This window comes from Anolis carolinensis, chromosome 1, assembly GCF_035594765.1.
Source record: "Anolis carolinensis isolate JA03-04 chromosome 1, rAnoCar3.1.pri, whole genome shotgun sequence".
NCBI lineage: Eukaryota > Metazoa > Chordata > Lepidosauria > Squamata > Dactyloidae > Anolis > Anolis carolinensis.
This window is the reverse complement of record NC_085841.1, coordinates 279,576,878-279,597,182: the sequence shown is the minus strand read 5'-3', so window position 1 is coordinate 279,597,182 and position 20,305 is coordinate 279,576,878. Positions and strand designations below refer to the sequence as shown.

At 39.7% G+C, this 20,305-nt stretch overlaps 1 protein-coding gene across 3 annotated transcripts in view; it reads left to right on the top strand.

The window, feature by feature from the left end:
* kiaa1549l (KIAA1549 like) overlaps positions 1–20,305 on the top strand; it is a 234,768-nt gene that overhangs the window by 103,114 nt on the left and 111,349 nt on the right. For all 3 annotated transcript variants that reach the window (XM_008106762.3, XM_062967756.1, XM_008106755.3), the window contains exons 5-7: positions 2,298–2,517; positions 4,110–4,243; positions 10,331–10,493. In XM_008106762.3, the coding sequence (XP_008104969.2) occupies positions 2,298–2,517; positions 4,110–4,243; positions 10,331–10,493 (517 nt within the window). The remainder of the gene's footprint in view (positions 1–2,297; positions 2,518–4,109; positions 4,244–10,330; positions 10,494–20,305) is intronic.

Below are 20,305 nucleotides of genomic sequence, written 5' to 3'. Positions count from 1 at the left end.
CCATTTTGTCATAACGACTGTAGATTTATTTACTTGATTTCTAGGCAGTCCATGACAGGAACTTTTACTTATTCAGACTAAAAAGTCTGGGCATTTTTTATAATGATGACAGATTATCTTTACAGTGCTTTCAAATAGTGCCAGTGATTAAAATAAGATCTGGGCCCTATTTTTAGGCACATTTGTCAGCTAATTTCTGGGCATTGTATATTAGGAGTGGATGCCTATGGCACCTGGAATTACAGAAATTGGAACATTTTTGTGTTGTTCTCAGTTTTTCAATTACTTACTTAGGGTGGGCCATGTTGTTAAACTGTTTTGATTCCAACATGATCTGACGTGTTGATTTCCATATAGTTTAAAATATCTTCTGCTAGGGAAAAGGGAAAATTGAAGGTTGGGAACTTGAAGCCACATTCATCACTGTCCCTCTTAATTACAGTGAAGAAAGGCTTATCTGAAGTGTTAAACTACTGATAGAAATAGATTGTAGAGTTGGTGATGTTAACATATTACAGATACAATTCCTGAGGAAGCTAGAGAGATTCTGGGCATGCTATTCTAGGGAAGACATATGTTAATATCACAGGTGTAGAAGAAAATCATTGGGAATACCCAAAGTTATCTGAAAAAGCCCATTTAACTGCAAGGCCCAAACATGGTTCACCGAGAAGGTATGTCACTAGAAAGAAAGAAAAAGAGGAAGGAAGGAAAAGGAAAAATACTTTGTTATATATCATTTTCTGTTTGCCCAGTGCACAATCCAACTGAAATGGTTAACAAATGAGTACTATATATACCCATAAATAAATATAGACATTTTAGTAGAAAAACTGACTTATCCATAGATCAGTGTAATTACTGTACCTTAACCCTTATAAAAAAGGAACCATCATCATCTGTGAGTATCAAAAGGTGAGAGCTTAATCCATCAGAAGAGAACCTAAACAAAACACTAGAGACCTCATCACACTAGATTATGGATCCACTTTAAATCCACTTTAGGGAGGGGACTTTAAACAGCTCAGCCAGACAGGTCCTGGGTCTCACTAAACTACAGACTCCAGAATTCTGCAGGAGACGGAAACCGGATTTAAAGGGGATCCATGCTCTGGTGTGATGAGGCAGTAAGACTGGACCATGGCGCTGTTTCTGTCCTACATGGATGCATGTATGGGAAAATGATGGTGGCTGCTGAGGTGAATTGGCACTGGTGCTTTCACTTTTTATGAAAGTATTTGTTATACTCCAGAAACTTCGTTTTTGTGGCTGCCACAAACAATGTTGAATTTGTTGAGATTCTATGAGATGTTCATTGAAAAATTATAGCAAAAGGTGCTGCAAGATGTTGTGCAAAAACTAAGTTTTTGCAGTTTAATAAAAAATTTCCATGTTTTTATGATAGAACCAATTAGGAAATGACACTTACAACCCAGGAACAAAAAGCGTGTAACATAATGTAATTAATGCGTGGATATGTTAATCTCAGTGCAATGTGTGTGTTTCTGTGCCTCTGCATGTGTACAGACACACACACACACACACACACACTGGTACATATGAGGAATGTAGTTTTCTGTGTTTTGCAGAGAGATTTCCTCTTTTTGTCTTTTAAGTTGAACTTTTACTCATTTCAAAGCTTGACTAAAAGCTGGAACCACAGAACAAGTTTTTATGTATATGGTTGTTACATTCAGAGCCCAGCAGTTGCCACATTTGATTACTATAAGTCCTAATGAAAAGAGAAAAAGCAACTTGCAAAGCCAGGCTACAGTCAACAGCATCCATCTATCATACAGTCCTCTGAGAATAGCTTGTACAGCATTTGAAATAGTTTAGTGAAATAACTGAGAGAGCTGACCATAAGGCTTTGAATGATGTTGCATACATGCCAGCATCAAGGCAAGTGGCAACAGATGGCAACAGATTTAGAGGTCACTGTTAGCCCACGTTTGGCAGGACGTCTTGATTTTATGTTCATTTAATGCATTTTAGAAAATAATGTTTCTCAGAGTTATTCACAGTTTTATAGATTGCAGAAAAGTTGTTTAATCTTTTGAAAGTTGGTGTAGAGATTATTCCAGAGATTCTTTTATTGGTGGTCCATAGAACTGGTGGAATACCCGGTGTGTTCATGCTTCAGTACTTCTCTGGACCAGGATTCCTGTTAGGAATAATTCATGTAGTTCTCTACAAGCTTCTTTGTGCACAACTGTAAGGAATCAGAATTAAGGTTATTAATTACAGAAGATATGTGAAATTCAGATGAATAACATTTCTTCATGTGCTTTTTTCAGATTGAAATTCTGGAACAATCAAACAATGTGACAGTTGGTTACTATGTAACTCAAGAGAAACTAGTTTTCATACCTGCTGTGGTTATAGAAATGCTAATTGCTTATGGTGTTAGTAATGCCACTTTGGATATTAAGCAGCACGTGCCAAATCTTCATTCTGTTGCTGTCTTAGCCTTGCCCTGGAGGCCACTGCCAGCTTACCATTTTCAGCTGAAAACAGGCAAGTCGTGAATATACATCTCTGAAGAGAGAGGGTTATAATCTATTGCCAGCTCAGCCACAAAACCTAGAGATAAGACATGGAAATAAAAAATTCATATGTGTATTCCATCTTCCGAATCCTTAGTGCAAGTGTCCTGATTTCAGTGAAAGCCAGGGAGATCTGTTGAAATTCATTCCAACACAAATAAAATAAAGCAGGTTGTTACTTGATAATAAAGAAATATTAGCTCAGTTTAATTGACTGATGCCCAATAGTCTTTTTGCAGACCTCATGAGATGGTACTGCAAACATTTTTCTCTCTTCCCCCTTGTTCTCACTGAGTAAATTTATGAGTGAGTTTTTCCAATATATATACAGTATTCCCTCACTTATCGTTGGACCACCTGCAATAAGTGAAAATCTGTGAAGTAGCGACACTATATTTATTTTAATATTTATACATTATTTTAGTAGTTATACACTATTTTAAGTCTGTATCAACCAATCATGTGTTGATAAATCACCTCCTTCTCATCCTGTTGCCGCTTGGGCTCCTTTTCTCTCCCTTTGGCTTCTCCTTCCTCCCTTCCTTAGGCTGTAAATTGTAATTTTTTACAATTTATAATAGTCTTTTAGAGTTTATTGAAAAACGTGAAATAGCGAATCTGCGAAAAGTGAACCACGAAGTAATGAGGGAACACTGTATTTGGATTGTCATCTTTATTTTTTTTTCTTTGGAATAATAGAAGAGTGATTAACCAGCATATCATGCAGTGCCATAAGGATGGTCTTTCTGAAAAGGATCCCCTATTTCATGCAACCCAATTTCTATTCTCAGGTGCCACTTCATAGGATTATCATAGATGTTTTGCTATGATGAACGCCATAAACTCCAGTTAAGACACATGTTTGCTGATGAACATGTTTTGTCCCATTTCAGAAAACTGATCTTTGGATTCCCTGTTATAGGTGGCTTGTTTTCTCCATCTCCTTCTATGCTTTGTTATTTTTCACTTCAAAAACAACTGTTTGTGCATGATAGATGTGCTTAATATGTCAAAAGTATATAGAAGATTATTGTGTTTGGTTTCCTCTTTCATGCTGAATGAGAGGTAATCTATATGTTAGGTTTTATAGCCAAGGTTCTCCAAATTATCTGTATGCATTCACATGTTTAGGTTCTGGTGGTATCTACACTTGTCATTCTGGAGAATGCCTAAAAATGAAATGTACCAATTGCCCTTTTTATTTGCATGTTTCAGCACAATTAAAACAATCCAATTTGCTTTTTTATATCCTCTTGCCAATACGTTCATTAAAATTGATCTAATATATCCTGAAAATATATTTCCTTTTTCTCTGAAATGATTTTATATTATTGTTAAGCACTGTTATAAAGGCAGGTGTATTCAATCATAATTCATTTAATGGTATTTATTGGCCTGTGTGGAAAACAGTCTTTAAGTAGTACAATTCTGTGCATGTCTGTTCAGAAGTAAATTATATTCGGATCAGTGGCGCTGATTGCCAAGTAGGCATATATATGATTGCAGACCATGAAAAATAGAAAAGATATGTTCTCTAAATACAACTGTTATCTTTTCATCTAGAATTGCAATTTGTGGGTCAGTCAGACAACATACACTCATGCAGATTTGTTCAGACCATGGAACAAAGTTTGCAGAAGGCATTTCAGGATGCTGAGAGAAAAGTCTGGAACACCAGTAGCAAGTTAACTGTTCAGGTATAAATTCTCAGTTATTATCAGTTACATATGCTAATTGTTTGCAATGGTTGTATTAACCATGGTGTTGTAAATATAAGTAGATGCCATTATGAAAACTTTTCATAATTACTGTTTAATAGGTCTGGATTTATAAGGCTGCATCTATTATCATCAATGCAGAAAGACCTCTGAAATGTATGATCTGCATAAATCTTTCTTAGAACCAGATAATTGCCTTCTTTCCTCAGTTTTCTTCTCTCCAATCCTTATGTATCAATTTGATCTTATTAACAACACAATCAGTGAAAGAGAATCAATCTTTGTTATTGTATTCATCTATTCATTTTTCTTATTTTCCTGGGGACTGAAAAGAACAATAATAAGTACTCTCTCAAATGTACTGGTTCAATCAAAATATAGACAAACGCAGAGTGATGTATATGGTAGCAATCTTCAGTATTATACAATCTTCAGTATCATGGGCAGTTATTAATAACATTACTTGCTTACTTACTTACTTACTTAGGTGATCCCTTGTAGCCAGAGGATGATGGCCTTCCAAATGTACTGTCTTGGTTGTGGATACGTAGGTGACTGTAGAGCTCTATTCTTGACCCGCATGTTCTTCCGCAGTGAGGGCATTTCTTTCCAGGTGGAAGGTGGTCCCGGTCAGGTTTGTCTTGACACAGCTTCCTCTTGGCACTGCAGAAACAAGTCTTAAGTAGTTTTAAGCCCTCCATTTGTGCCTCTTTGAACTCCATAGCACTGCTGGTAACAGCTGACCTCTAATTAGAGCGCTCAAGGGCCAGGGCTTCTCAATTCTCAGTGTCTATGCCACAGTTTTTAAGGATGGCTTTAAGCCCATCGTTAAATTTCTTTTCCTATCCACCAACATTACGTTTCCCATTCTTGAGTTGGGAGTATAGCAACTGCTTTGGGAGATGGTGATCAGGCATTCGGACAACATGGCCCATCCAGTGAAGTTGATGACGTAGGAGCATCACTTCAGTGATGGTGGTCTTTGTTTCTTCTAGCACACTGACATTTGTCTGCCTATCTTCCCAAGAGATTTGCAGGATTTTTCGAAGGCAATGCTGATGGAATCATTCCAGGAGTTGAGTGTGACATCTGTAGACAGTCCACGTTTCGCAGGTATATAACAGAGTTGGGAGGACAATAGCTTTATAAACAAGCACCTTGGTATCCCTACGGATGTCCCGATCCTCAAACACTCTCTGCTTCATTCGGAAAAATGCTGCACTCGCAGAGCTCAGTCAGTGTTGTATTTCATTGTCAATGTTGACTTTTGTGAAGAGGTGGTTGCCAAGGTAGTGGAAATTTTCAACATTTTCTAATGTTACACCATTAAGATGTATTCCTGGCATTGCAGAGGGATTGGTTGGTGCCTGATGGAAGAGTACTTTGGTTTTCTTGATGTTCAATGAGAGGCTGTTAGGGATTCCTCTTCTTCAGAAGGAGAAGGGGAGCAGGAAAGTGTTCATGAATCTGAGGGTGAGTTGGAATCAGAGGAGGAAGCTTTGCAAGTACCCTCATTCCAGGAGAGGCAAAAAGAAACAAAGCAGAGACGTCATTCAGCTAGATTAGCTGCCAGAAATGCAGCTGAGTAATTAGGAACTGCCCTAGCAGCTGTGAGGGGTCTCAGAGCTATAAAAGCAGATGCAGTCAGCTCTTGCTGGTAACAAACTGACTCTAATGCCTTCACTTCACTCTCCTTGTGCCTGTTTCAAGTCTGGATTTATTGCTGTTTCTTTGTCTGAAGTAAGATTACTGTTTGATTTGAGAGTTTACCAAGAGACTGTGTTTGCCCTATGACTTCCTTGTTTCTTTTTGCATTATTCCATTGAATGTGCTATACTTTATATTTGCTGAAGTAAAGCAGTGTGTTAAGGCTGTTCTTGAAGGACAAAACTGGACAGAGGCTGAGTTTCTCATATGCTTCTGCAAAGTGGCTTGTAGGTTTTCTTCTGAATGTGCACAGACAACATTATCATCGGCATATTGGAGTTCTATAACAGATGTTGTTGTGACCTTGGTTTTGGTTTTCAGTCTGCTGAGGTTAAATAGCTTGCCATCTGTCTGATAAATGATTTCCACTCCAGTGGGAAGCTTCCCATCAACAAGATGAAGTATCATAGCAATGAAGACGAAAAACAAGGTTGGGGCAATAACACAAGCCTGTTTCACACATGATTCCACCTTAAAAGGGTCCGTTTGGGAGCCATTGCTGTCCAAGACTGTTGGACAGCAATGTTATCATGGAGGAGCCGCAGGATGTTCACAAATTTGTCAGAGCACCCGATTTTTTGGAGGATGGTCCAGAGAGCACTGCGATTCACAGTGTCAATGTCAAGGTCAATCAATGCCATGTACAGAGATTGATTTGGTTCCCTGCAGTTTTCTTGGAGCTGTCGTGCAGTGAAGATCTTGTCCGCTGTTCCTCTGGAGGGGCGGAAGTGTTCTGGGATTCTGGGAGGGTGTCTTCTGAGACAGGTAGAAGGCAGATTTCCCCAGTGGAGGTTAGAAGGAAGATACCTTGATTGTTTCTGCGGTCTGTTCTATCCTCTTTTTTGAAAAGGGTGATGATGGTGGTATCCTTGAAGTCTACTGGGATTTTCTTGGTCAACCATACTTTTTCAATGAGCTAGTGAGTTCAAAAACGTGCAAATTTGAGTAGATCAATAGGTACCACTCTGGCGGAAAGATAATGGCGCTCCATGCAGTCATGCCGGCCACATGACCTTGGAGTTGTCCATGGACAATGCTGGCCCTTCAGCTTAGAAATGGAGATGAGCACCAACCCCCAAAGTGAGACACGACTAGACTTAATGTCAAAGGGAAAACCTTTACCTTTACCTTACAGGCAGTTTTACTATGCTAATCTATTGTGCTAGGCTTGGTAAACCACAAATGGACCTGCAGTACACATCATAATGTGGTGGGTTGAAAAAATGTTTTCAAATACTGCACCATGAAAATAATGAGGAAAATGGATCGTGGTTAGTTACAATACTTTGCATATATATCCCCCTGCTTAACTTTTCAATGTTTTGTTATGTGAATTCAAATGGATTTGATTGGCATTGTTGCCACTTGAGATACATAACATTCTCAACACTGTAAAGGTGCAAAATAATTTTAAAGTTACCTAAAATATGCCAAATTGTGAACATCCTCTGAAGCACCATTAACTCAGGTAAGGAGGGCTTTATTGTGGCACAAAAGTTAAGTAAAATTCCAACAATAGACACTTATTGGTTGCATACATAGCCACCTCCTTTCTTGTGAGATCCCAGAATAAAATCTGCCTCCAGAAGTCATAAGTAGTTGAATGGAGTCTACCTGTGTGCCGCTCCAGTGCCACATGGTCTCAGATTATAGATACATGCTTATGGAAGGCCCCTGAGTTCACTGAGGAACATATATAAACAAATAACATCATTAAGACCAAGGAGTCATTAAAACAAACCCAGGATAAACTTGGGCGGAAACAATAGTCAGGGCTGGGTTATTTAAAAGATATCCCAAATTGTGAACATCTTCTGGAGCACCATTAAACCCAGACAAAGAGGGCTTTAGTCAGAAGCCAACAGTATCTTTAAAGTTGCTAAAGAGATCAACAGCTGAAATGGCAGAAGCCATTCATGACATAGCTATCTCATGAATCCTCCATGAATTTGGGCTTTGTGGGAGCATGACAAACAAGGAACAAATTGTTGAAACAAGCTGATATTCCAGCCAATTGGGAATTTGCTCAAAGGCAAATATGTTGGAACAGTTTCACTGGTCTGACAAAAACTAAACAGTATGATTGCTTTAAAATGTTATGTGTCATTCAGGGCCCTTCTACACAGGCCCAATAACCCATGATACGTAACGGGTTTACCTGAAGCATCCAAACGATGCCTCAGGTAAACCCAGATTAATGCAGAGTAAACTGGGATTTCCCAGTTTACTCCGCATTCATTTGACACCTGGAAAGTCCGGACCTTAAACTAAGGTCTGGATCTTTGCAGATTCCAGGCATGTGGGGATTGGCTCCTGGGACTTGGTTAACTGATCAGGATTGAGGGACAAGATGGATGAAGTCCCACAAGGCAGTTCTAGAAGAAATGCCCAAAAGCTAAGTAACACAGGAGTGGCTCAGTCATTTAGTCTACACCTCAGCCCGATGGTGTCAAAACCTCAAAGTTGTTGATCACAAATGGTCCCCTTTCAACCTGACAGCAATTTTGTCAAGAAGAAGGAGTAAACATAGGATCTGGATGTGCAACGTTTATAGAGACTTACTCCCCAAGAGATTCACAGTTGTAATTGTTGCCATAGGTGCTTCTGCCAAAAATTCACTCAGTGGGGTTGATGGATGCGTGAATTATTTATGCAGCCTACAAGTGTCAGTTTGTTTTTGTCTGCTTAACATATGTATAACAATCAAAGTATTTTATCTTTGCAGCTTTAGGTGTCTTGTTTAATAATGGCAATTCCATCCAAGCTGCAGCATAATAACATTTGGAAAATCAAATATGAGTGACTACTTCTTCAAGGCACTGCATGCTATTTCACCAAGTGATGGGATGGTACTATTGCTTTTTTTGAATCAGTGTGGGAACAGATCTGATAGTTAATTACAATAAATCTATTTCCAAATTTTTAAATATTTAGATTGTGAGCAGTGCCACACACTTTTTAGGCACATTTTTGTTCCCAAATAATGAAGAAGAGTAATCCTTGCTCTTTTGTTTTCCCCATGGACATCAAATAAAAAGATGGAGACCTTGTCTGCCCTAGATACTTTCTTCAGGTCAGTGCAAACTGAATGCACGTGCATTTGACCTGCATAAAATGCTCTATTAGCATATGGGAATCTGCGTGGGCATGACATTCCTTTGTTGAAAAAGGCACTAATGTGAAGACAGGCACATTTTCCCACTTCCGTTTATTGCACTGATGCAGTTTGTGTGGATGGAAGGAGATGCCTATTGAAATATTGTGACGCACCTATGCATGGAATATTTTGTGTCTTTTTACTCTCTTGCCCATCCCCTTTTCCACTTCCTCCTCAGTTCTTCTTTGTTTAAAGGGTAAGGTCTGCAGAATCTTGCCTCTGGCATTTCTTCCCTTACAATTTGCACCATTGGCAACCCTGTCAATCTGTTCTAGGTGCATTAATCATAAAAACAGATGGATCGCTGTGTATTGAATGTTCAGTTCTCATTGGTTAAAATGGAGAGTAACACAGTACCGTGACTGAAAATCAAGCATACCTAAAGCCATCTCAAATACTTCTAATTAAGACTCTAAATGTAGCATGAGGGAGAACCAAATAACAAAGGGTGCATCTGCATTGTAGAATTATTGTAGTTTGACTCTACTTTAACTGCTGTGGTTCAATGCTATGGAATCCTGGGATTTATAGTTTGGTGAGACACCAGTACTCTTTAGCAGAGAAGGGTAAATACCTAGTAAAACTATAAATCCCATGATTCTATAACACTGAACCATGGCAGTTAAAGTGGAGTCAATCTACATTAATTCTACAGTTTAGATGCATCCAAAGGCCTTCGAATACATTTGATCTTACATCACTTTAGCAGGGAGCAGTAAAGGTATATCCTTAATTCTTGTCCAGGAAATAGCTTCTTGGGGTCCTGGTTTGGTTTTTGGGACTGAGGGAAATGCATTTTGTTTGTTTGTTTACTGAAAGATTTCTGTCCCAACTTATATCAACAGCTTTCTGGGCAGTGAACATTTTCCTCCACTTTACCCATACAGCCCATATACGTCCTGTGCCTGCCGATGCTGGCCATGTGAACCTAGCATAGAATAAAGCACCCAACAGTTTTATATTGTATTTGGATGACCCCTCTTTGTCCTCGAGTGGAAATACGTTTTTCTTCTGCCTGTGCTCTGTAATGAAACTGGGATAGTCTAGCCAAAGAGTTAAACCACCCACGAGCATGTGTGTTTTCCAAAAGCAGCATGATTAACAGTTTTTTGTCAGTTGCACTAACGTAATAATACATGGAAACAGTAAAGAATAAAAACTAAATCACCTCTTGCTTCTGTACTTTGATTCCCCCCTCCTAGATCTTGAACACATCAAATGTTTCTCAAGCTGTCACTCTCTTTTATGTGGTGAGAAATGAAAGCACAGTCTTAAATGGCACTGAATCAAGCAACCTTCTTAATCAGCTTTCTGCAGAACTGGTGGGTTTTTATCTGACTTACCCACCTCTGACTATTGCTGAAGGTAAGCCTTCAGGACTTTCTTTTCTCTCAGTATTTGGTTATTGTATTTGGTTATTGTTAGAAGCTAGATCTTCCAACAGCTCTACTACCACTTAGGTATCACTGTTTTCTCTCTGATTCAAATATTTGTACACCTAACAAATAGTTCTTTCAGCGATCTACCTAACTGTAGCCAACAATGATTTGCTTCTGAAAACAGGTCCACCCTAGGATAATGAACTCTATTTTAAGTGTACACACAAAAGGCAAAAGATTCATGCAGTTACATGGGAACAGCAATATAGAAAATGGAGTTTAAAATCATTTTACAAATACAGGCATTTATGAAATGACTGACCAAAGGACAAATAATAGTTTGAAATTCTTGAAGTGATGCTCAGAACACACAATATACTATAAATATTTTTATATAAGTTGAGGGTAGGTTTTGGGGCCAAAATTATGGATTTGACTTTTATCCATTGATAAGTCAAAAGTAAAAGTTTGGGACATGTAACAAACAAATCTTTTCCTATTTTTTGAAAAATGCATAGAGAACATATTTAGGAAGAGCTAAAGAGAAGGAGTGCTGAGCTGTTGAACTTGCAGACCAAAAGTCGCAGGTTTGAATCGGGAGCAGAGTGAGCGCCCTCTGTTAGCTCCAGCTTCTGCCAACCTAGCAGTTTGAAAACATGCAAATGTGATAGATCAGTAGGTACTGTTCCGGCGGGAAGGTAATGGCGCTCCATGCAGTCATGCTGGCCACATGACCTTGGAAGTGTCTACGGACAATGCCGACCCTTCAGCTTAGAAATGTAGATGAGCACCAACCCCCAGAGTCAGAAATGACTGGACTTAACGTCAGGGGAAAACCTTTACCTTTATTAAAGAGAAGGAGAGGATCTGTTTATTGGGGTTAAATGTATACATCTATAGAAATGCAGATACGGAAAGAAATATAAATGAGGAAAACGAATGAGGATGCAGCCTTTTAAAAATAGGGCAATTTTCACTCAGGGCCACATCATCTTTATGGTTACCTTCAAAGGGCCATTTGTAATTGTAAGGCTTTATAAATGTAACTATGTTGCCCTGGCATTGAAAGGGGCACAACAGACCACATAAAATGACATGGCGGGCCGGACTTGCGTTTGTCACATGTGTTCTACAGTGTTAAAAGGGGCAACGCAGTCTTAGCAAGGAAAGCTTATGCAGAAAGCCCTTAAAAATGTCTGCCATTACTCCACTCGATCTCCCCCAAGTTGCTGATGAACTCCGTTCAGTCCAAAAAAGAAGGTGAGGAAGGAGTGAAGGTGACCTTTCTTTCCCTGGTTTGGGGAAGGGGGTGCCAGTGGGATAGCAGCACTTCACAATTCTGCCTCTTGTCACTGCTTGTGCACTGGGCCCTATTCCAGCATTGACCTGTGTATAAGGTGACTTAGGGCACTTCCAGACAGCATCAAAATGCAGGTTTTAAAACTTGGGCAAAAAATCCTGGACCTGACAGCAGGTCAGCACTTCCCTGTTGGCCCTGGGAAATGTTCCCCTGTCATCCTCACAACTTTCTTTAAAGATGATCAAGATGGAGGGCAGCTGGGGGACATCTGGCAGAAATTCTTTAAAAAAAATCTAATGTAAACACAAACAAATTTCTTATTCTCTCTTCACCCAACTTGATAATTCAAGCTCTGTTTAATATTATAAAGATCTAAATAAAGGAGTGGTTGCAAAGAGTTCTAATTGTTTTCCAGTTGTGCTTCCATTTAGCCACCTGTGTGTCCATGGCTGGGATCCCATCGTCTCCTGCTGCCTTGTTGTTAGCAGTGCTTCTTAAGGCCCATTCAACCTCACTCCTCAGGATGTCTGGTTCTAATTCATTCATCACACCGTCAAAGCTATCGTCGATATTTTTATTCCTCCTATACAGATCTTCTGTATATTCTCGCCACCTTTTTTTTGATTTCTTCAGCTTCTGTTAGGTCTTTGCCATCTTTGTTTTTGATCATGCCCATTTTTGCCTGAAATTTGCCTCCGATGTTTCTGATTTTCTGGAAGAGGTCTCTTGTCCTTCCTATTCTAAAAAAAGCGAAATGCTGAAGAATGTTCAAACTTCCGTACAGTGGCCCTTATTTCCCATGCCAGCAAGGTAATGCTCAAGATCCTGCAAGGCAGACTTCAGCAATACATGGAGCGAGAGCTGCCAGATGTCCAAGCTGGGTTTAGAAAAGGCAGAGGAACAAGAGACCAAATTGCCAATATCCGCTGGATAATGGAGGAAGCCAGGGAGTTTCAGAAAAACATCTACTTCTGCTTTATTGACTACTCTAAAGCCTTCGACTGTGTGGACCATAACAAACTGTGGCATGTACTTGGTGGTATGGGGATACCAAGTCACCTTGTCTGTCTCCTGAGAAATCTGTATAAAGACCAAGTAGCCACAGTAAGAACAGACCACGGAACAACAGACTGGTTCAAGATTGGGAACGGAGTGTAGCAGGGCTGCATACTATCGCCCTACCTATTCAACTTTTATGCAGAACACATCATGCAACGTGCAGGTCTTGACGAATCCAAGGCTGGAGTTAAAATTTCTGGAAGAAACATTAACAACCTTAGGTATGCAGATGATACCACTCTGATGGCTGTGATGCCCCATGGGCCTCAGAGTTGTGACTCCAGCGCCATCATGGATCATGATGATGAAAACATGGGGTTTTTGCCGTCTCAGCAAGAGACGGAGCCATTCCAGATGCCTGTTGTGGATAATTCTTGCCAAGAACCCATTACAACAGACCTTGGACAGATTCTTCCCAGCGCTTCCCCTCCCTTTGCGAGAAGGGAATTTTATCAGGCGAGCCGTTTTCAAAGGGAACATACGAGGAGGAGCGAGAGATTAGCTTCCAGACAGGGCCTTAATTAGCTAAGTTCTCCTGGGAAATTGCAGGGAGGAAAGCATCTGGATGAAGATGTGTTTCGCTTCTCTTTCCCTTGGGAAAGGAAGCTCTGGACACCTGCTTTGCAGGAAGATTAAAGTTCTTTAAAAGTATCCCGCACTTTGAGTCCGTTGCGGAGTCAACAGATCAGCCTAAGGATTAACTTCAGTTCCAGCCTTGTGTGGACTGCGTTTAAGTCTGCAACCCTCAGTTCGTTTGTGCCTTGCCTTGCCATGTACTGTGACCCATCTTGTCGTGTTTCTCAGCCTTGAATCTTGTGCCAAGTATCCAGCCTTTGTTTCCAGCTCCCTGCCTTGGACTCACGTAAAACCTCAGAGAAAACTTTGGACGTTTATCCCCACTCTAACTGTCTGGAGTTAGAGTGTGTTTCGGTTTTGGATTTACAACTTTGAACTCTAATATAATATGCTGGACAATATTTTTCTGGACTAAATTTGACCTTTCCTCAAAGGTCTATTGCTGAACTATATTCTCTGCTTGTTTTCTTTCTACTATAATATTTCCTTAATAAAGATATTAGATTGTTATTGGCCTCCGTGTGCTGGTTCTTAGTGCTCCGCTGCCAGGGCATGACAATGGCTGAAAGTGAGGAAGAGCTGAGGAGCCTTATCACCAAGGTGAAAGAAGAAAGTGCAAAAGCTGGGCTGCAGTTAAACATCAAGAAAACCAAAATCATGGCAACCAGACCGATTGACAACTGGCAAATAGAGGGAGAAAACGTGGAGGCAGTGACAGACTTTATATTTCTAGGTGCAAAGATCACTGCAGTTGCAGACTGCAGCCAGGAAATCAGAAGACGTTTACTTCTTGGGAGGAGAGCAATGGCCAACCACGATAAAAAACTGAAAAGCAGAGCCATCACACTGGCAACGAAGGTCCGCATAGTGAAAGCAATGGTATTCCCCATTGTAACCTATGGATGCGAGAGCTGGACCATAAGGAAGGCTGAGTGAAAGAAGATAGACGCTTTTGAACTCTGGTGCTGGAGGAAAATCCTGAGAGTGCCTTGGACCGCAAGAAGATCCAACCAGTCCATCCTCCAGGAAATAATGCCCGACTGCTCACTGGAGGGAAGGATATTGGAAACAAAGTTGAAGTATTTTGGCCGCATCATGAGGAGACGGGAAAGCTTGGAGAAGATCATGATGCTGGGGAAAATGGAAGGAAAAAGGAAGAGAGGCCGACCAAGGGCGAGATGGATGGACGATATCCTTGAAGTGACTGGCTCGACCTTGAAGGAACTGTGGATGGTGACAGCCGATAGGGAGCTCTGGAGTGGACTGGTCCATGAGGTCACAAAGAGTCGAAAACAACTGAACGACTGAGACGATGATGACGCGTCCATGGCTCAATTTTTTGACAGCCCAATCAGCTGTTTAAGGCTTTTAAAACACGCACATGCACTGGAGCAGTCCATACAGGGAGAAGGGAAGGAAATCACATTTTGCATGACTGTAGGGATATAAAGTCATACGAAAGTGCACATTTTTTAGGCAGAATCAGGTTTTAAGCGCAGCTTTTTAACATGTGCTTTTCACCTGTTAACTCCATTCTGCTTGCACTTTTGCTAAGCGTTGTTTAGCCCCTCCCCTTTTACCCAGGTTACTTCCGGGTTTTTAGGCATGTATAGAAGGGCTTTTATACAAAGGTATCTTTTTTTCCAGAAAGTCTAGAGCAGGGATATGGAAATTTTTTGTCCTACAGAAGTTGTGGACTATAAATCCAACAGTCCACAGCCAATATAAGTAGTCAGGGATAACACTAACATTACTTTTGTGCTGTTCCATTTATCATTTAAAATTGTGCTTGAACTGTGTGATGCTGTTTTAATATTGTGTTAGATATACTATAGAGTCTCGCTTATCCAACCTTTGCTCTTCCAGCGTTCTATATTATCCAACACAGTCTGCCTTTTAGTAGTCAATGCTTTTGTAGTCAATGTTTTCAATACATTGCAATGTTTTGGTGCTAATTTCGTAAGTACAGTAATTACTACATAACGTTACCGTGTATTGAACTGCTTTTTCTGTCAATTTGTTGTAAAACACGATGTTTTGGTGCTTAATTTGTCAAATCATAACATAATTTGACATTTAATAGGCTTTTCCTTAATCCCTCCTTATTATCCAACATTTTCACTTATCCATCGTTCTGCCGGCCCACTTGTTGAATAAGCGAGACTCTACTGCAAATTTGAACATAAACTGCTGAGGGGGTATTTTACAGAAATGTTTATGGAAATAATAACATGAGTTATAGAAGCTGTTGTCCAAAACACCTTGAAGACATCAAGGCATCCTGATTTAGAGGAATGACTCCTTGATTAGCCAAAGGAAGTCTGAGCTGAGTACTTTTCTGCATTTTGTTGAACAGTGGAAGTCATTTATTTTTATTGAGTAGTAATGTTTTGACTTTGGGAGCAAAATTTTATTTTTGAAGGTAGGGTTTTGGTTTGAAAAAAACACTAAAATGGAAAGAAAAATGTATTTCTGTTTCAAAAACATTTGTATGTCTTGTATGAATTGTTGACTGCATGGTGCAGTAAAAATACAGTCTGGGGATTTGGAGGGAGATTAGTGCTTGATGAAGCCAGGCAACAGCTCCAATTCAGGCTTAGTTCTCAGAAATGGTTTTTAAGGTGATTAGGACTTGTAGTCCTGTGGGTTTGTCCAGAAAATCAGATGCACATAGTTAACAAAGATGATTACTTACGATACTTGGTGTCTCTTCATTTCAAACCTCAAGTCCATGTAGCTAATAAGATCTCATGCAAACTGATGTTGTATCATGAGGCATGGTTCTCATGACGACAGTAAAAGAGTGCTAATGAGGAGAACAAATACTTAAAACCACCAAAGATAAAATGAAAATGAAGTATCTGTGGAGAGTGAACAAACTTTAGAACAAATACAAGAGTCATTTTGAGCTGTGTTGTAGTGTGCCTTCAAGTTGTATTTGACTTACCATGTCCAAAAGATGATTCTATCATAGGATTTTTTTTGGTCAAAATTTGTTCAGAGAAAGTTTGCATCTGAGCCCGACAGTGTGTGATTTGCCTAAATTCACCCAGTGGTTTTTCATTACTGAGTGAAGACTTGACCCTTGATCTGCAGGGTTGTAGTCCATTGCTCAAACCAATGCATCATACTGTAATGATGTAGAAAGCTCCCTCCCAAAATTACCAGCTTTCCTTGACTCTGCTCTTAGCTAGTAGTCTTCTAATTTTCCACATTTGCCATATTTTCCTTATTATTGTTATGCTTTTAGACAAATCAATAGAGTAGTTCTTTGCCAGAAATGGTCCACAAACAAGTTTTGGGGTCTTATTAATGTGCAACTGTATTGTTTTAATTTAAAGCATGCCATTTTCCTTTTAGATCAATTTACTTAATCAATGGAAAAACAGCTAAGGTCTATGTATCAAAATTTAATATGGAAAATACATACAGTTCACAAGTTAAGGCCATTTTCCAGTTTTCATTTATGAGTGGTCCCACTAAATCTTTGGTGCATCTGTTTTAGATTTTTTTTTTATCGTGTAAGAAGCTACTTGCAGGTTGCTTCTGGGGTGAGAGAATTGGCCCTCTACAGAGAGATTTTGCTCAGAGGACGCCGGATGTTTTACTGGGAGGCTTCTTTCATGTCCCCATAAGCTAGACCTGATAACACGGAAGCTCACTCCGTCTCACAGATTTGAACCGACAGCCTTCAGCTCAGCAACCAAACCTTCAGATCAGCAGATTAAGGACTTCACCAGATTACGCTGGGAAGTGTTCAGAAGTGCTCAGAAGAAGAGAGTTCAGTCTAACTCCATTCCGTAATAAAAATAAGTTTTTCCCTACCTTGGGCTCACACTGTTTAGTGCACCCAATTGCCTTGCATATTTTTCAATGAAGAGGTTTCTACACAGCAGAATTTGGCCCCGCCCACCATCCCTCTCGGTGCTTTTTGGTACTTCAACTCCCACAATTCCCAACTGCAGAGAGGGAGAGAGAGAAAAAAGGGATGGGTGGTGGGTGGGAGGATTCCCGTTTGGAATACAGCACAGGCTGACAAATCGTGACACAGACAAATCATGGAAGGAAGAAATAAAGGTACCCTAAAAAGCTATTTTATTTTTTGGCAAAGTAGAAGCCTTATGAGGTAGCTTACAACCAAACCTTCCTGCTTGGGGAGCAAAAGGAAATGACAGAAATTGCCCAAAAAAGTTTATTTTGACTCCTCCCTCAAATTGGGTGCTCCTAACCTGAGAGCAACAAGGGTTCTTCCTGATATGTTGGAAAAAAATGCTGCCCTCAACATTTAAAAGACTCAAAAAAACTGCACTTTAACCAAAACAAATGTAGTGCACCAGTGGAATACCAGATTTTAAGTATTTAAGTTATGTGATGAAATGGTAAAGTACTTCATACATTTCAACTGAAATATTTATATCTATATACAAAATACCTATGTATATACAGCCCAAGATCCTCTTAGAATAATAGAATCATAAAGTTGGAAGAGACCTAGTGGGCCATCCAGTGCAACCCCCGCCAAGAAGCAGGAAAATTGTATCCAAAGCACCCCAACAGATGGCCATCCAGCCTCTGTTGCAAAGCCTCCAAAGAAGGAGCCTCCACCACACCCCAGGGCAGAGAGTTCCACTGCTGAACAGTTCTCACAGTTAGGAAATTCTTCCCAATGTTCAGGTGGAATCTCCTTTCCTGTAGTTTGAAGCCGTTGTTCCGCATCCTAGTCTCCAGGGTAGCAGAAAACAAGCCTTCTCCCTCCTTCCTATGACTTCCCCACACATATTTATACATGGCTATCATGTCGCCTTTCAGTCTTCTCTTTTGCAGGTTAAAAAATGGCCAGCTCTTTAAGCCACTCCTCATAGGACTTACTATCCATACCCTTGATCAATTTAGTTGCCCTTCTCTGGACACATTCCAGCTTGTCAACATCTCCCTTCAATTGTGATGCTCAGATTTGGACAAAATATTTCAGGTGTGGTCTGACCAAGGCAGAATAGAGGGGTAGCATGATTTCCCTGGATCTAGGGACTATACTCCTATTTATGCAGGCCAAAATCCCATTGGCTTTTTTAGCTGCCACATGGCATTATTGGCTCATGTTTAACTTGTTGTCCACGTGGACTCCAATATCTTTTTCACACATACTGCTGTCGAGCCAGGCATCCCTCATTCTGTATCTTTGCATTTCATTTTTTCTGCCTAAAAAGAGTATCTTGCATTTGTCCCTGTTGAATGTAATTTTGTTAGTTTTGGCTTAATTAACTATGACAGTGTAAGTATGTCAGCATAGGCAGTGGCATGGCAGTAACAGGAATAAAATGACTGTGTGAATAGCAGAAGCAGCAAAAGACAGAGTCATTGTTGTTCTTGGGAGGGTTGAGCTGCAGCCTCTTTCCCTAGAGCACTTCTGGGAGGCGTGGATGCCTTTGGAGCCTAGAGTCTTTGAGAAAACTGGTTTAAGAAATTATGGTGCATCTGGAAAGCAAGCATTGGAGAAAAAACTGGTTGAGATTTCAATGTCCTTTTCCAGAAGATACCAATGATGACAGCTTTGTGTGGCTCCATTGTTGCCACAGCACAACTATGAAAAATTCATGTGATAGATGAGTAGTTCCCAAACTTGGTCCTTTAGGTGTTTTGGCTTCAGGTTCCAAAGAGTCCAGTGAACTTGGCCAACATTTAGGAATCCTGGAAGCTGAAGTTCAAAAACTTCTGAAAGACCAATGTTAAGGAACCACTGCTGTAGACCATCATGCAGACAGAGTGCATCATCTTGATTTCAGCCATATAAAATACGCACACATATTGTATGTATACCTACTTGTTTTGGCAATACAGTAGAGTCTCACTTATCCAACACTCGCTTATCCAACGTTCTGGATTATCCAACACATTTTTGTAGTCAATGTTTTCAATATATCATGATATTTTGGTGCTAAATTAGTAAATACAGTAATTACTACATAGTATTACTGTGTATTGAACTACTTTTTCTGTCAAATTTGTTGTATAACATGATGTTTTGGTGCTTAATTTGTAAAATCATAACCTAATTTGATGTTTAATAGGCTTTTTCTTAATCTCTCCTTATTATCCAATATATTCACTTATCCAACGTTCTGCCGGCCCGTTTATGTTGGATAAGTGAAAAAGTATTTTGATATTTGGAAACACAAACCACTCATACTTTTGAAATCTGGCACTCAAATTAATTATCAAGTGAATGGAGAAGTTTACAGGGTTTGGTCAAAAGCCCATTACATTCTCGAGGAAGTTATTATTCTACATAATATACCTCATTTTAGAAAAGATATGGATAAACAACAGGATGCACTTGGGGTTTGATTTAGGTGACTGCAGGCTCAAGTCTCCTTGTAGACACACACTTAATATCTGATCTTAAAAAAATAGCTGTGCTTGTATGGATGCTTTCCTGTCAAATTTCTCTTCTATCTGAGCACAATTATTGAATTCTGACTATATTAGACAATCCATATGTGGATGCAAAATTTATCTAAGTCTTGGGTACAAAAATGCAATAGGGTTTAGTTTTGAACTGTTCACTTAGTTGTGGATTGTGTGCGGCACATCAATACTGTGGCTTAAATACATACTGTACAAATACTACATGCTGTGAGTATACAAGGAGATGTGGTTTTACTTTTTAACCACATATAGTTATTTTACATGCTGGAAAATACATTTAACGTACCTTAAAGTGAACAAAATAAGTCAATAAGCCTCAAACAGTCAATATATGCAAACAAAAGGAAGCAGAATCAAGCTTGAGTTCCAGTTAAGTGTGAGAATTTCCTGTAATTGTGTCTAATGAATGAAGTTTCTTAATTTATGTTCCTCTCTAT